Here is a 13697-nt window from a genome sequence, read left to right on the forward strand (position 1 = left end):
AAAGGTCAGAAGTAATAATGTACTCTCGAGCGAGTTTTGCTTGGAGAGAGGCACAAGACAGGGGTGCCCCTTGTCGCCTCTGATCTTTGCTTTGGCAATGGAACCAGTGGCTGCCGCTATAAGGCAAAACAGGAGTATGGAAGGTTTCCGGAGAAGCACTGGGGAGGAGAGGATCGCATTATACGCTGATGACGTACTTATCTTCCTAGGAGATACAGAAGGTTCACTTGGTCAGGTGATAGGTGTCTTCGCAGAGTTTGGGGGGATCTCGGGTCTCTCCATAAACTGGGAGAAATCGGTTTTATTGCCAATAGATCCCTTTTGGAGGAAACCACACTAAAAATAGTGGAAAAAACTAAATATCTAGGAATTCATATAATCAAAGAACCGGATAACTTCCTAAATAACAACTTGGTCCCACTGCTGGAGAAATTTAGGAAAAAGATTGATATATGGAGGGGACTTCCACTGTCGGTAGCTGGTAGGTGCAACCTGTTAAAAATGCTATGGCTGCCCCAGCTATTGTACATTTTGCACAATTCACCAGTATGGATCTATGGAAAATGGTTTAAAGAAATAGATATGCTGTTTAGAGGACTGATATGGAAGGGAGGGCATTCCAGGTTAAGCCTGCAGACACTACAGTTAGCGACATGCGAGGGGGGTATGGCGGTTCCGCATCCTCAAAGCTATTTCCTGGCAGCCCAATTGCAACATTTGAGATCAGGTAGTGGTCCTATGGGTAACAACAACACGGAAATAATGATTGCTGGAGCACCTCATAGGAGGATTTTGGCGGTATTAGAGGCGAACTCGTTTATCTATAGGACCCCTACGGTTAAATTAATGTTAAAAGTGTGGAACTTTATTAAGGGCATGAAGGGTATGGAGGGGGAAGCGAGGTGCAGCCCTCTTTGGGACAATAAGAACCATCAAGAAATATTACAGACAGGTAAGATTAAGACTTGGGAACTAAAGGGGATAGTAAAATTAGAACAACTATATAACGGTAATATGTTAAAAACCTTTGCCGCCTTAAAGGAGGAATTCGGTATTCCGAATCAGCCATACTTTAACTATTTACAGATTAAGCACGCATTGCAGGCCCAATTTGGAGACCAAGGTCCGAAATGGATCCAATCCTCCATTCCCCAAAAGATAGAGAGCGTTGAGGGATCAAGGGGGCTAATAGCAGAATTCTACCAACACATATGTAAAAACAGCAGGGAAGGTCCAGATAAACTTAAGTGTAGAAGGGAATAGGAAAGGGACCTGGGGACAATATCGGATACGCAATGGAAAGAGATTCTGGAGGGGGGTCACCAGGTATCGGTCTCACCGGCTCAGAAATTTTCACATCTATTGCTCCTACATAGGGCATATTATACCCCTAAAAAACTGTTTAAGTATGGGAGAAGGGTAAACGCTGACTGTCCCAGATGTCAAAATACAGGAGATATGTTACATATGATATGGAAATGCCCCAAGCTATTTCGCTATTGGGCAGAAGTAGTTGAGAGTATAAATAAGGTTTTCGATCTAAAGCTTAATATAGAACCAAAATTATGTATTTTGGGGGTGGTGGGGAACTTAGGCAACGGGAGGGTTAAAAGTAAAGCGGTGCGGAGATGCCTTTATCAGGCAAGAAAGTTAATAGCTAGGAGATGGCAAGCAGAGAAACCCCCTTCAGTAGAGGACTGGTTTAGAACGGTGTCAGAAACAATAGGGAAGGAAAAGACAGTTTATGTTAGAGGAGGGAATATAAAGGAGTTTAAAAAAAATCTGGACTCCCTGGATTGAGAAGTTGGGCCATATTAGATAGAGTATAGCGGAAAAAGAGGATAGGGAAAAGTGTAGGATCTAAGCTAAAAGTAGAGGTGTGCGTGCAGGTAACTAAGATGAAGAGTGGGTTTACTACCAGGTCTATAGTTCAGTGTAAAGGGGGGTATAAAAAGGGAAGAAAATTAGCAGAATATACCCGGAAGGGCGGATATATATACATCTTGTAATGTAGTAGATGGTTTTATTACTATGAGGTTATATGTATATTGTTTAATACGAGGTATGATGTATTTTGTATGAATATGAATAAAAAGCATTGAATAAAAAAAAAAAAAAAAAAAAAAAGATCTTACTGGTCTATCCCTTGTTACGAATCCAGGAGCTTGCCCAATTCATCTTAGCCCACTCTCTAAAAACAAATAGCAATCAGTGGTAAGGCATTTGTTAAATGCCGCCTGGGCTTGTGTGTCAGCACATTGGAAATCCTCATCTCCACCTACTGTAGTTCAATGGATTAGAGCAGTAAATGAGATAATGAGAATGGAGGAACTTACGACATCATTAAACAGTCAAGAAGCCCTATTCCACAAAACATGGTCACAATGGATCAATTTTACTTTATCAGAAAGATGCCAGATGCTTGCTGAAAATGGACCTGGGTCGGTTTAGAAAGTAATACTGTGGAATATGATAATTCAGTGGTAAATGTACTTGGGAGTGAGGGGGGAGTTTTCTACTCTTTTTTTTTTTTTCCTTCAGGGGGGAGAGTGGGCAGAGGAAGAGGTTTTGATAGGGATGGGTAAGAAGGGGAGAATGGTTAAAAATGAATGGGGTTCTGCAGTGCATCCCCGCAAGTGTTATTAACTTAATGTGACTTTTCTCAGAAAGCCTAGAATCGAGCAGACCCATGGACCCCCTGTAAAGCCCTTGCTCTCCTCCTCCTCATCCTTCCCCGGGTTATGGGCATCACAGGTCAACTGGGGTGAGTGACGTTTAATGATACGGGAAAATTAAAAATGTAACCTAAGAGGAAAGGGGGGGGGGGCAAGGGGGAAGAGAAGGATGGAAAGGGAAAGGAATGAACTTTTGCACCTTCAGTTTTAAATGAGAGGAGAAAGAATAAAGGAAGAATTAAGTAGAGCAGAATGTGCTAGATCTAGAAATTGGGGCTGGCACATGTGTAGTGGGGTTTTACACGGCCTCTTGAAGTGGCCGGTACCCCTGCGGCAGGCCTGAGCGAATGCATCAAGTCTCCATACAAGATAAAATAAATTTATTTATTAATGTTGGTTAAATAGTAGGTGGTAAACACCTTTTAGCTGTTATTAGTTAAGGTGCCGGGTTTATGTATCAATGTATTACATTGAGCCTGGGTATGCCCATTAGACTCTGTTTTGTATTGACAGTTTTCTTTGAAACTGAATAAAAATATTGACAAAAAAAGTGTCAGTTAGGTGTCTGATTTGTCAGCCGCAATATCGCAGTCCCGTTACAAGTCGCTGATCGCCGCAATTACTAGTGAAAAAGAAATAAAAATAGTATAGTTTGTAGGCGCTGTAACTTTTGCGCAAACCAATATATATATATATGTATTGGGATTTATTTTACCAAAAATATGTAGCAGAATACATATAGGCCTAAATTGATGAAGAAATTAATTTTTTTTTACATTTTTTGGGGGTGGGGGGAGACGTTTTATAACAGAAAGTAAAAAATATTGTTTATTCAAAATTGTCTGTCTTTTTTTGTACAAAAACAAAACAAAAAATAAAAATTACCTGCAGAGGTTATCAAATACCACCAAAAGAAGGCTCTATTTGTGGGGGGAAAAGACATACTTTTTTTGGGGTACAGCATCGCACGCCAACGCAATTGTGAGTTAAATAAGGGAAGTGCAGCATCGCAAAAAATGGCCTGGTCATGAAGGGGGGGGGGTGAACCTTCTAGGACTGAATTGGTTAATGTATACTGAGGTGAATTAGGTTGTGTCTTCTATATCTGTTTCTATATCTGTTTAACTTTGCACAAAACACCTCAGAAAAAGTTAAAAAAAATAAAAAATAAAAAAAAAACCCCACACACAAAAATACTTGTATGCTTATTGAAGGTTATATAAAAAAAAGTGTTTTTTTTTTTTTTTTTTTCAATATTAAAAGTGTGACTTAAGTCCAAAATATTTTTCCTGTGCCCCTGTTAAACTTGAAACAGACATTTTTAAACTTAGAGCTATCACTGGAATCTTCCAATGACGACACTTGTCCCTGTGCCAACTGTCACAAGAGGATTTCCCTTAGGTTGCACACTGACGATCTAATTTCAGAGTTTTTTATATATATATATATATATATATATATATATATATATATATATATATATATATATATATATATATTTTCTGCAAAATATCAGAAATGGTATAGTCCCATTGAGGCGTTACACATAAGGCCTTGGGTACTTAGGTTTGAAATAACTACCACAAACAAATCCCCCAAATGTCTTTTTTAATGAAGGTGTAGATATAAAAAAGGTACAACACACAGCCATTTGGGCATATCCTGGCTCATTAGGTGCACAAAACAAAGAAAGACAAAAAACAGCAACTTATTCCCATAGACACTGTGTTCAGATGGCATACAGGCTAAACACAGGGATAAAATATTGGTTCGCTGAAAGCCTACTATGAAATAATAACCTCCGCTTTGCTACAACCAGGAACACCGCCTACCTAGATCATGTGGGGTTCAGTCGGGATGGAGGTCCCCCAGGCAACCACATCAAACCAAATTAAATGCTAGAAAATAAATTTCCAGTGCGGCATTGGTAGAGGGTGAAGCCAGATATTCCAGACTTTAGCAAATTTCTCGGGGCAACCTATAAGCTCATATGTGAAATTATATAAAAAAGGTATGGCCATATTAACCGAATTCTTCCAGAAACCTAGAGAGGGTGCCAAAGGAGACTTCAACTTTAGAATTCTAGCTTTCTTGGCATTGTATAAAAGTAAACCTAGTAGCGTCCCAAGGGCCATAGTAGGGACCAAGGGGTTTACCACACTCCAAATGCAGATGTCAATGCTCAGGGGAACTGGGAGGGTGGTTAACAAAGTGTTTGTTACCCCAACACATCATATTCCTGATATGTGCCATGTACCATGTACTTCTATGAGAAAGTACCCTGTTTTCGTTGTAAGGCTTCCTTTGTGTGAAATCCCTGGTGTTCCTGCTAGTCCCTCTGTTTTTCTAATAAAAACTGACCACACTAAGCAGGAGAGCACACCGTGGTCAGTTCTCTAGCTATGCTGGGAACTAGAGATGCACCAAAATTTTGGCGGCCAAAACATATCGGCCGAAAACGGAGTTATCGGCACTTTGCCGATAAGAGAAATGGGTACAGATAATGGCACTGAAAACGCTTATGGTGTGTTTTTCATAGGTCATGTAACTCAAAAACTGCATCAAAAACATAACACGGGTGCGTTATTGATGCATTTTCAATGCATTTCAGCTGGGAGGTGTGCTTTTTTTTTTTTAACTGACCAAAAATTCAGCAAGCAACATTTTTAACACCACAATAGAAGCACCTTTGTTTAGACATACAGGCAGTCCCTGGGTTACAAACAAGATAGGGTCTCTGTAAGTTTGGTCTTAAGTTGAATCTGTTTGTAATTCGGAACAGGTACATTTTTTAAGTGTAGCTCCAGCCAAAAAAGTTTTTTGGATAGCATAAGGAAGGGTTATCACCCCTGTTACATTTGTTTTGCTGTGTGTGCCCCTGTTCAGAAGATTTCACCTCACTTTCTGTCCCAATGACAATTGGATTTAGAACATTTTTGGGTTGCTGTGTAAACAAGCCTTTGTGATAAAGCATCAGTGGAGGTACCTTTTTCCCATAATAACTTTTAGGGCACATTCACACTGCCAGTGCCCGGGCATCAGCGGTAAAGCGCCGCTATTTTTAGCACCACTATTCGGCCACTAGAGGGGCGCTTTTAACCCCTGCTAGCAGTCGAAAAGGGGTTAAAACCGCCCGCAAAACGCCACTGTAAAGGCGCTTTGCAGGCAGTGCTGCCCATTGATTTCAATGGGCAGGGGCACTTTAGGAGTAGTGTATTCACCACTCCTACAGCGCCGCAAAGAAGCTGCTTGCAGGACTTTTTGTGATGCCCGGCCAACGCAGCGCCCCAGTGTGAAAGCACTCGGGCTTTCACACTGGGATTGCAGCTGAGGCTTTTTTCAGGAGCTATTTTTAGCACTAAAGCTCCAGAAAAACGCCTCTAGTGTGAAAGGGGTCTTTCAGGAGTGAATATTCCTTCCTATGGGTAGATTTCCTCTCACTTCCTGTCGTCTCCCTCTGTTTGTAAGTAGGAGTCGTTTGTAAGTCGGATGTTTGTAACTAGGGGACCGCTTGTACGTAGAATTTAAAAAGGTATGCATTTTGTATTGAACTTTTCTAGCACAAAAAGGTGCCAATAATGGCAAACAATTAATAAATATTTATTTAAATTCATGATATTAATTCAAAAGTTGAATATATAGATATAGATAGCTGTGCACAAAATTTGCATACCCTGGAAGAAATTGTGGCATTAAATATTGAAAATATGACTGATCATGCCAAAAAAAACCTGTCTTATTCATTCAAGGATAGTGATCACATGAAGCCATTTATTAACACATAGTTTTTTGGCTCCTTTTAAAATCAGAACAGAAATCACTCAAATGGCCCTGATGAAAAGTTTATACACCCTGGAATTGGTACAGACACAGAAAGTGGCACACACAGGTGAAAATGGCTACTAAAAAATTAATTTCCCACATTTATGGCTTTTTAAATCACAATTAGTGTCTGTGTATAAATAGTCAATGAGTTTGTTAGCTTGCACATGGATGCGCTAAGCAGGCTAGATACTAAGCCATGGGGAGCAGAAAAGAACAGTCAAAAGACTGCGTAAAAAGGTAATGAAACTTTACAAAGATGGAAAAGGATATTAAAAGATATCCAAAGCCTTGAATATGCCAGTCAGTACTGTTCAGTCATTTAATAAGAACTGTAAGATTTGGGGATCTCTTGATACCAAGCCAAGGTCAGGTAGATCATGACTGTTCTTTTCTACTTCCTCATGGCTTAGTGTCTAGCCTGCTTAGTGCATCCATGTGAGAGCTAACAAACTCATTGACTATTTATACACACACAACAATTGTGATTTAAAAAGCCACAAATGTGAGAAATTAACCTTTAATTGCCATCTTAACCCGTGTGTGCCACCTTCTGTGTCTGTACCAAAAATACGTCAGAATTCTTGTGAAAGAAATCGCAGCGAGTGTAAAATCACTTCTGGCTCAAGCCAAAATTTGGTCTCTGAACTTCTATGAACAATCATGAATAGGGCAGCCTTTTGAAGTGAATGGACTGCTTATGCGGGACACGTTTCCACGTGAGAATCACCCAAACAAAAAAGCGAGCCAAGCGTAGTGTGAATGTGGCCGGCCAAACACGGGTTGAATCTCAGTCGGTTCAGCAGGAACCGGCCTAGGTTAATGGGCAGGCTGAAGGTACCAAGTTGATCGATCGACTTAGGTACCACCAGCCTGCCGGATTTTCTTGTGATGATCGCTAGCGGCTGCTATAGCCACTAGAGATAATCACATTTTTCTCCCGGTGGGGACAGTTAAAAGAACTAGAATTCAGCAACAGGTTTTACCAACTTGCAGCCCACCCACCCCCCACAGGTTTTTTTCTTTTCTAGAATTTATTTTGCCTTCAAATATGCTTTAAAAAAGGGCACATAAAGGGGTTAATTTACTAAAACTGAAGAGTGCAAAACCTGATGAAGCTCTGTATAGGAACCGATTCCAGGTTTTGTCAAAGCTTAATTTAACAAGATGAAGTTAGAAGCTGATTGGCTACCTTGCACAGCTACACCAGATTTTGCTCTCTACAGTTTTAGTAAATCCCACCCAAAGTGTTTTAGGTTATAACTGCAGTTCGTAAAAAATGTTTTGTCACTTTGGACCTCTTGTAAATGTTTGCACTTTCATAATTTTTGTTATTGAACTTAACGTTGAAATTTGTAGATCACTTTGAGGGAACACAGTGCAATTACTTTGTCTAATAAGCTTTGAAGATAAATTGCAGTGGTACACTGTTATTGCTAAGTACAAAGCAGAGCTTGCACATGTAATGAGCCCATATAGCTGCTCCCAAGTACAAGTATCACTTTACTAATTAGGAGAGATACTCACTTTCATTGTCTGAGCTGTCACTGCTGCTGAGGTGCCTGTGTCGCTTCATCCTGACGCATCCTAAAGACCAAAAACAAACAAAAAAAATATCATCTACTGTAACCAGCAATATATACTACAACTTTTCATTGTATTTGTACAGCAAATACCTACACACTGTAGAAAGGAGGAAGTATGTTTCACACCATGGACCACCACTATTGCATCTTTTTTTATAAAGTTAGAGAAATAAACCTAAACCCCCCCCCCACCAACCAAATTCAGCACTCTAGATAGCTTTACAAGACTTGTGAAAAATTTTAAAAGTCCTTTAAGATGCACACAGAAAAGCATACTAATTGGACAAATGCATCAATATTATGCTGGCAGCTCTCACACTTCAGATACACAGTACAAACCATTCAGGAATACACAATCTGAATTCAGATAAAAAAAAAAATAAAAATAAACAGCTTTGGGCCCCCTAATTGATCAAACAATTGTTTTTCCAGTCACAGCGCACTTACTGGCCAATTAATCAAAACTGAAGTAAATTAGGGGGAAAAAAAAATAATTATTATTATTAATAATAATAATAGTAATAACGATTAAAAAAAAAGTTGTTGCCTATAGCAACTGATCAAGTTTCACCTTCCATTTCATGCAAAGTAAACAAGGACTAACTGGTTGTTATGGGCAACAACTTTCATGTTGAGCTCATTTTATGTTCCTCCGTTTGATGAATTAGCCAATTAAGAGTTATTGCTAATCTGAAATACGATTTCTATGGCATTTACAGTTTTACTTACTTAGCATTTCATATCTACACCTAAAAATGTTAAAAAGGGGTTGCCCCAAAAAGTTTTCCAAAGTTTGGTACCATTGGCTAGATGAGGCACCTGCAGCTACATGATCATGGAAATGTCCACTGTTCCTTTTGTATCTGGGACGTCCGGTAGGTCCTCCCTACAAAGGGATGTCTGTTTTTTGAGGATGGGGGGTGGGATAATTATAGATCCTTATTGTATCAGTTCTTCTGTGCTTGAGCTACATACCATCTGATTCCTAAGGAATTGTAGTGTGTATATGTATATATATATATACACAACTTTTTTTTTCCCTTTGCCCCTGTGTAGGCGTATTCACTCGCCACTTTCCTATTTATTTGTGTAAACTTTACAAAACCTTAGTAATGTCTTCACACAAGACCTGAGCATTAGAGGGCACTGTTGAGGGGTGGCCTGCTAATTTCACCAGATAGCTGCTATTTCTTGTCTCCTAAAAGCTCCCACTAGTAGCGGGGTGACAGATCCCTCACAAGTACAACACCAGGACATTGCAGGCAATTATGCAGGAACAATGCAATTCTCTTCAACTTGTTACCAGAAAACTTATGGTCAGTCAGATGAATATTCTTCTACTGAAAATACAAGTTGCCTGAATACCCAAGTCTTTAATAATTTCTGAAACAGAAAAGCAACCAAGACAGTGACTTGCAGTACTGACTCACCGGCAAGTGCTTTCAAAAGAGGTCATAACAGGTAAAAAAATTTGGCGCGTGGACAATGTCAGAAAGGGATAAACACAAATACTGAGCGAACACTATAGTAAAAACACTTCTAAGATCTTTATCTATGCACTACACCAAGGGAAAATGTGATGGGTTTGTTAAGTTCCAGATAAAAACAGGGGTAGCAGTAGGACTGGGCAAGTTTAAGGGAAACAGCTCTGTGGAATATATTGAGGGGAGCTATAACAGTCCATGCATGCAATAAAGTCCATGAAACAGTTAAAAAAAAAAAACCCTTAAAACTTTAGAAACACTTCAATCCTCCTATTTCTAATGTTGGGTCTCCTGGAATGGGCCAAAAATTAGTGATACAAACTGGATAAAGTATCGTCACTCTCTGTGTAAGACTAGCCATGCATGCTTTGATATGCTAATGCTGGCCATACAAGTATAGATCCTTTATTTGTGGAATTTTACAGGCAACCAGTAAACAAATACAATATATAGTTTTTTTTTTAATAACAATAAAGAATACATAAGTTTTATATATTTTTTTTTTTTTCTCAAACAAAAGAATTTTATTGTGCAGAAGAAATAAAACACACGCAATCCAGAGTAAAATGGGTATACACAGACTGCAAGTAGCAACATTCAAACCCATTGGTGCCCATTTAAGGCAATGGGCACCAAGCTACGAACATTAGCATTCACCATACATGTAAATATGACTAGTCTCTAATAAAAGTTGAGGTATTACTCCTAAGTATTAAATATTTAAAAAGAAATCTCATATTTTCTTCATAACAAACATTTTACATATCATAATGAACCATATATAGCATAATAGTCCTTTTAAGAGTCTCATAATTGATTATTTTCCCTAGTTATTTTCTTTTTTTTTCCTATATATTTTGGTCTAATGTAAAAGAAGGGCGGTCCAGTTTCTATACTATAGTCTTTTTATATTTTTTTTCTTTTTCTTTTCCTTTAAAAGATGGTATCTGTGAACAGGGTGCAGCAGTCCTTGTGTGCCAAGGGTATAGACCTCACTTTTTTCTTTGACATATCGAATTATGAGAGTTCTCTAGCCCAGGGGTAGGCAACCTCCGGCACTGGTGCCGCAAGCGGCACACAAAGCCTCCTTTGCCGGCAACTCCCCATCAGCAGAGCAGTGCAGGGAAGTGTCAGTGAGACACTAATGCATTCCAATTTCAGAGTTCCCCACACCGCACCTGCACTGAGGGGAGGCACTGTGCCCCCACACATTGCAAAAGATGCAAAACATTGTTTGGTTCTCTAACTTTGCTGTAGCTGCGATCGTCATCTTTTGTGATGGGAAAAAGATTGGGTGCAGTTCTGGTGGGGGGGGGCGGACCCTGTTTCCAGGAGGAGGACTGTCATTGGCCACTGCTAAAGCCAAACATAGTCCTGCTAGCCCCGCCCACTATCTGGAGGAAGATAACTCACTTGGTTGCCACTACCAAACTCAGAAAGAAGGGATTTCACGGTGCTTGAGAAAACCACAATCAGGAGACAGTTTGTGGAATTACTGTTCTGGGAACTTTGTTGAAATTATTCCTGAACCTTTGCATCACTTACTACTGAACCCCTGCACTCTGTGTCCCTTTAAGCCAGAGCCAGTAGTGCCGCACTTTTTCTCAGCTGCGGGGCCCAACTTATGATCCTGCACACAGCCCCACTGCTTTCAGAAAATGCCCCTGACCTGAGCTCACCATTGCGCATCCATTCCAGATGCTTGTATGTGACATTACATACAAGCACGTGAGCTGGATGCGACAACACTCTGCATATCACACATATCATAGAGGAGAAGAGAGTACAGCGTTGGGCAAGATGAGCGGGGGGGGGGGGGGGGGGGGGGTTCAGCGTTGGGTCAGGTGAGCGGGAGGGGGGGGGGATTCAGCGTTGGGCCAGATAAGCGGGGGGGATTCAGCGTTGGGCCAGATGAGCAGGGGGGGGGGTTCAGCGTTGGTTCAGATGAGCAGGGGGGGTGGGTTCAGCGTTGGTTCAGATGAGCAGGGGGGGGGGTCAGTGGTGGGACAGAAAAGCAGGGGGGGTAGATGTGAAAGGAGGTGTATTGGTGGGACTGATGAGCAGGGGGTTACAGTGGCAGGACAGGAGAGTACAGAAGTGAGACGTGCAGGAGGTACATTGGTGGGGCAGATGAGAAAGTGGGTTACAGTGGTGGGGCTGATGAGCAGATGGGTTGAGTGTTAAGACAGATGAGAAGGCGATTCAGTAGTGAGACAGAAGGGCATGGGGATAGGGCAGTGGAGCAGATGTGCTGGGAGGTACAGTGGTGGGGCAGATTAGCAGGGGGAACAGTGATCTGAGGTGTGAAGGTGCATGAACTGGGGCTGATCTGAGGTGTGGGGTTGCAGAAATTGGGATTGATCTGAGGTGAGAGTGCAGGATGTTAATTTCTCAATACTAAAGTAGTTTACAGCATTTACTTTATAAAAAATCCTTTTTGTGACTGTGTGTGAAGTTGACATTATTTTGCTATAAAATCGGCACGCTCAATTTCTTTGAAAACATTTTTCAGCACACTGTACACTCAAAAAGGTTGCCTACCCCTGCTCTAGCCAAAACAAATTGATATGTAACTGCTTTTAAAAGCACATAATGAATTTTGCAGAAATAATGCGTTGATTCTAAATAAGGTTGTAATAGGTTGCGGTGGTATAAAATCCCTGAAGATAGCTGCCGACAGTCAGCAGCTCTTTGCTCAGGGAACTGTGAGAACTGAGCGATCACTCGGTTCTTCGTGTTAGAGCCGGTGGACCAATGCTGCATCCAAGTAGGCAAGTATGATTAACCGAAAAAAAAAAAAAAAACAGGATTCCCATACTTCTCTTTTAAAGTGGAATATGAGCAATCAGGAGAGGTGAACTGAGGTGGAGAGGCTGAACCTTGCTGCCAGAATACCCAGGAGGGTTGTTCCTTATAAGTATGCTATGACTTTTGTGTTGAACAAGCATAAAGTCAATTTGATCAGGTGAGTGTGGAAGTACAGTATTTTTCACGGAGCACTTTGTGGAGCACCAAGAAGTTTATATGGGCACGGAGCTCTTTATTTGTACAAAGAAGCACTTTAGATAGGAGGAATACAGTTTGTGATGGACTTTTGAAAATATGTGACTGTTTTATATTAGTAAGACATTCACTGCACTGAATATTTGACTAGATTTGGTTTGATTTTGTGACAGCGCTGAGGTATAGGTAATTTATGGGGCCAACATGTGAGCACTGTACAGACCCAGCCACTCGCATGCAATACTTTGTGCATGTACCACGAGGTTTGCAGCCAATGGTGGTAAAAACAGCAGCAGTTTAAGGATTAAGATTGGGCAATTGAAGCTTGTGGAACAATGGTAAAAGCTTCTGCCGTATTTGTTTATTGATTTCAAATGGGCTTTAAGGATTATCCATCATATTTTTTAGTTAATGTTCTGTCCCCTATAGCAGTGGTCATCAACTCCTGTCCTCAGGGCCCACTAACAGGCCAGGTTTGCAAGATAACTGAAATACATCACAGGTGATATCATTTGCTGCTCAGTGATTGCAGTATTCTAGTCTGCATCTCCCCAAGGTAATACAAAAAACCTGGCCTGTTAGTGGTACCTGAGGACAGGGTTGATGACCACTGCCGTACACAGACAAGCCCATGTAAAAGGACACTAATGCCGCGTACACACGATTGGAATTTCCGACAACAAATGTTCGACATGAGCTTGTTGTCAGAAATTCCAACCGCGTGTAGGCTCCATCGGACATTTGCTGTCGGAATTTTCGACAACAAAAATTTGAGAGCTGGTTCTCAAATTTTCCGACAACAAAATCTGTTGTCAGGAATTCCGAACGTGTGTACACAATTCCAACGCAAAAAATTCTACGCATGCTCGAAATCAAGCAGAAGAGCCGTACTGGCTATTGAACTTCATTTTTCTCAGCTCGTTGTACGTGTTGTACGTCACCGCTTTCTTGACGTTCGGAATTTACGACAACATTTGTGCAACTGTGTGTATGCAAGACAAGTTTGTGCCAACATCCGTCGGAAATCCAGGATTTTGTTGTCGGAACGTCCGATCGTGTGTACACGGCATAAGAATTTACATTTCTGAATTCTACACAGAACCAACCCTGAGGGCCAGTTCATACCA

The 13697-nt window shown here is 40.8% G+C and overlaps 1 protein-coding gene across 1 annotated transcript in view; it reads right to left on the reverse strand.

The window, feature by feature from the left end:
* JADE3 (jade family PHD finger 3) overlaps positions 1 to 13697 on the reverse strand; it is a 164575-nt gene that overhangs the window by 97541 nt on the left and 53337 nt on the right. The window contains exon 2 of the mRNA XM_073614602.1: positions 8025 to 8084. Coding sequence (XP_073470703.1) covers positions 8025 to 8073 — 49 coding nt within the window. The 5' untranslated portion in view covers positions 8074 to 8084. The remainder of the gene's footprint in view (positions 1 to 8024; positions 8085 to 13697) is intronic.

This window comes from Aquarana catesbeiana, linkage group LG02 (genome assembly GCF_042186555.1).
Source record: "Aquarana catesbeiana isolate 2022-GZ linkage group LG02, ASM4218655v1, whole genome shotgun sequence".
NCBI lineage: Eukaryota > Metazoa > Chordata > Amphibia > Anura > Ranidae > Aquarana > Aquarana catesbeiana.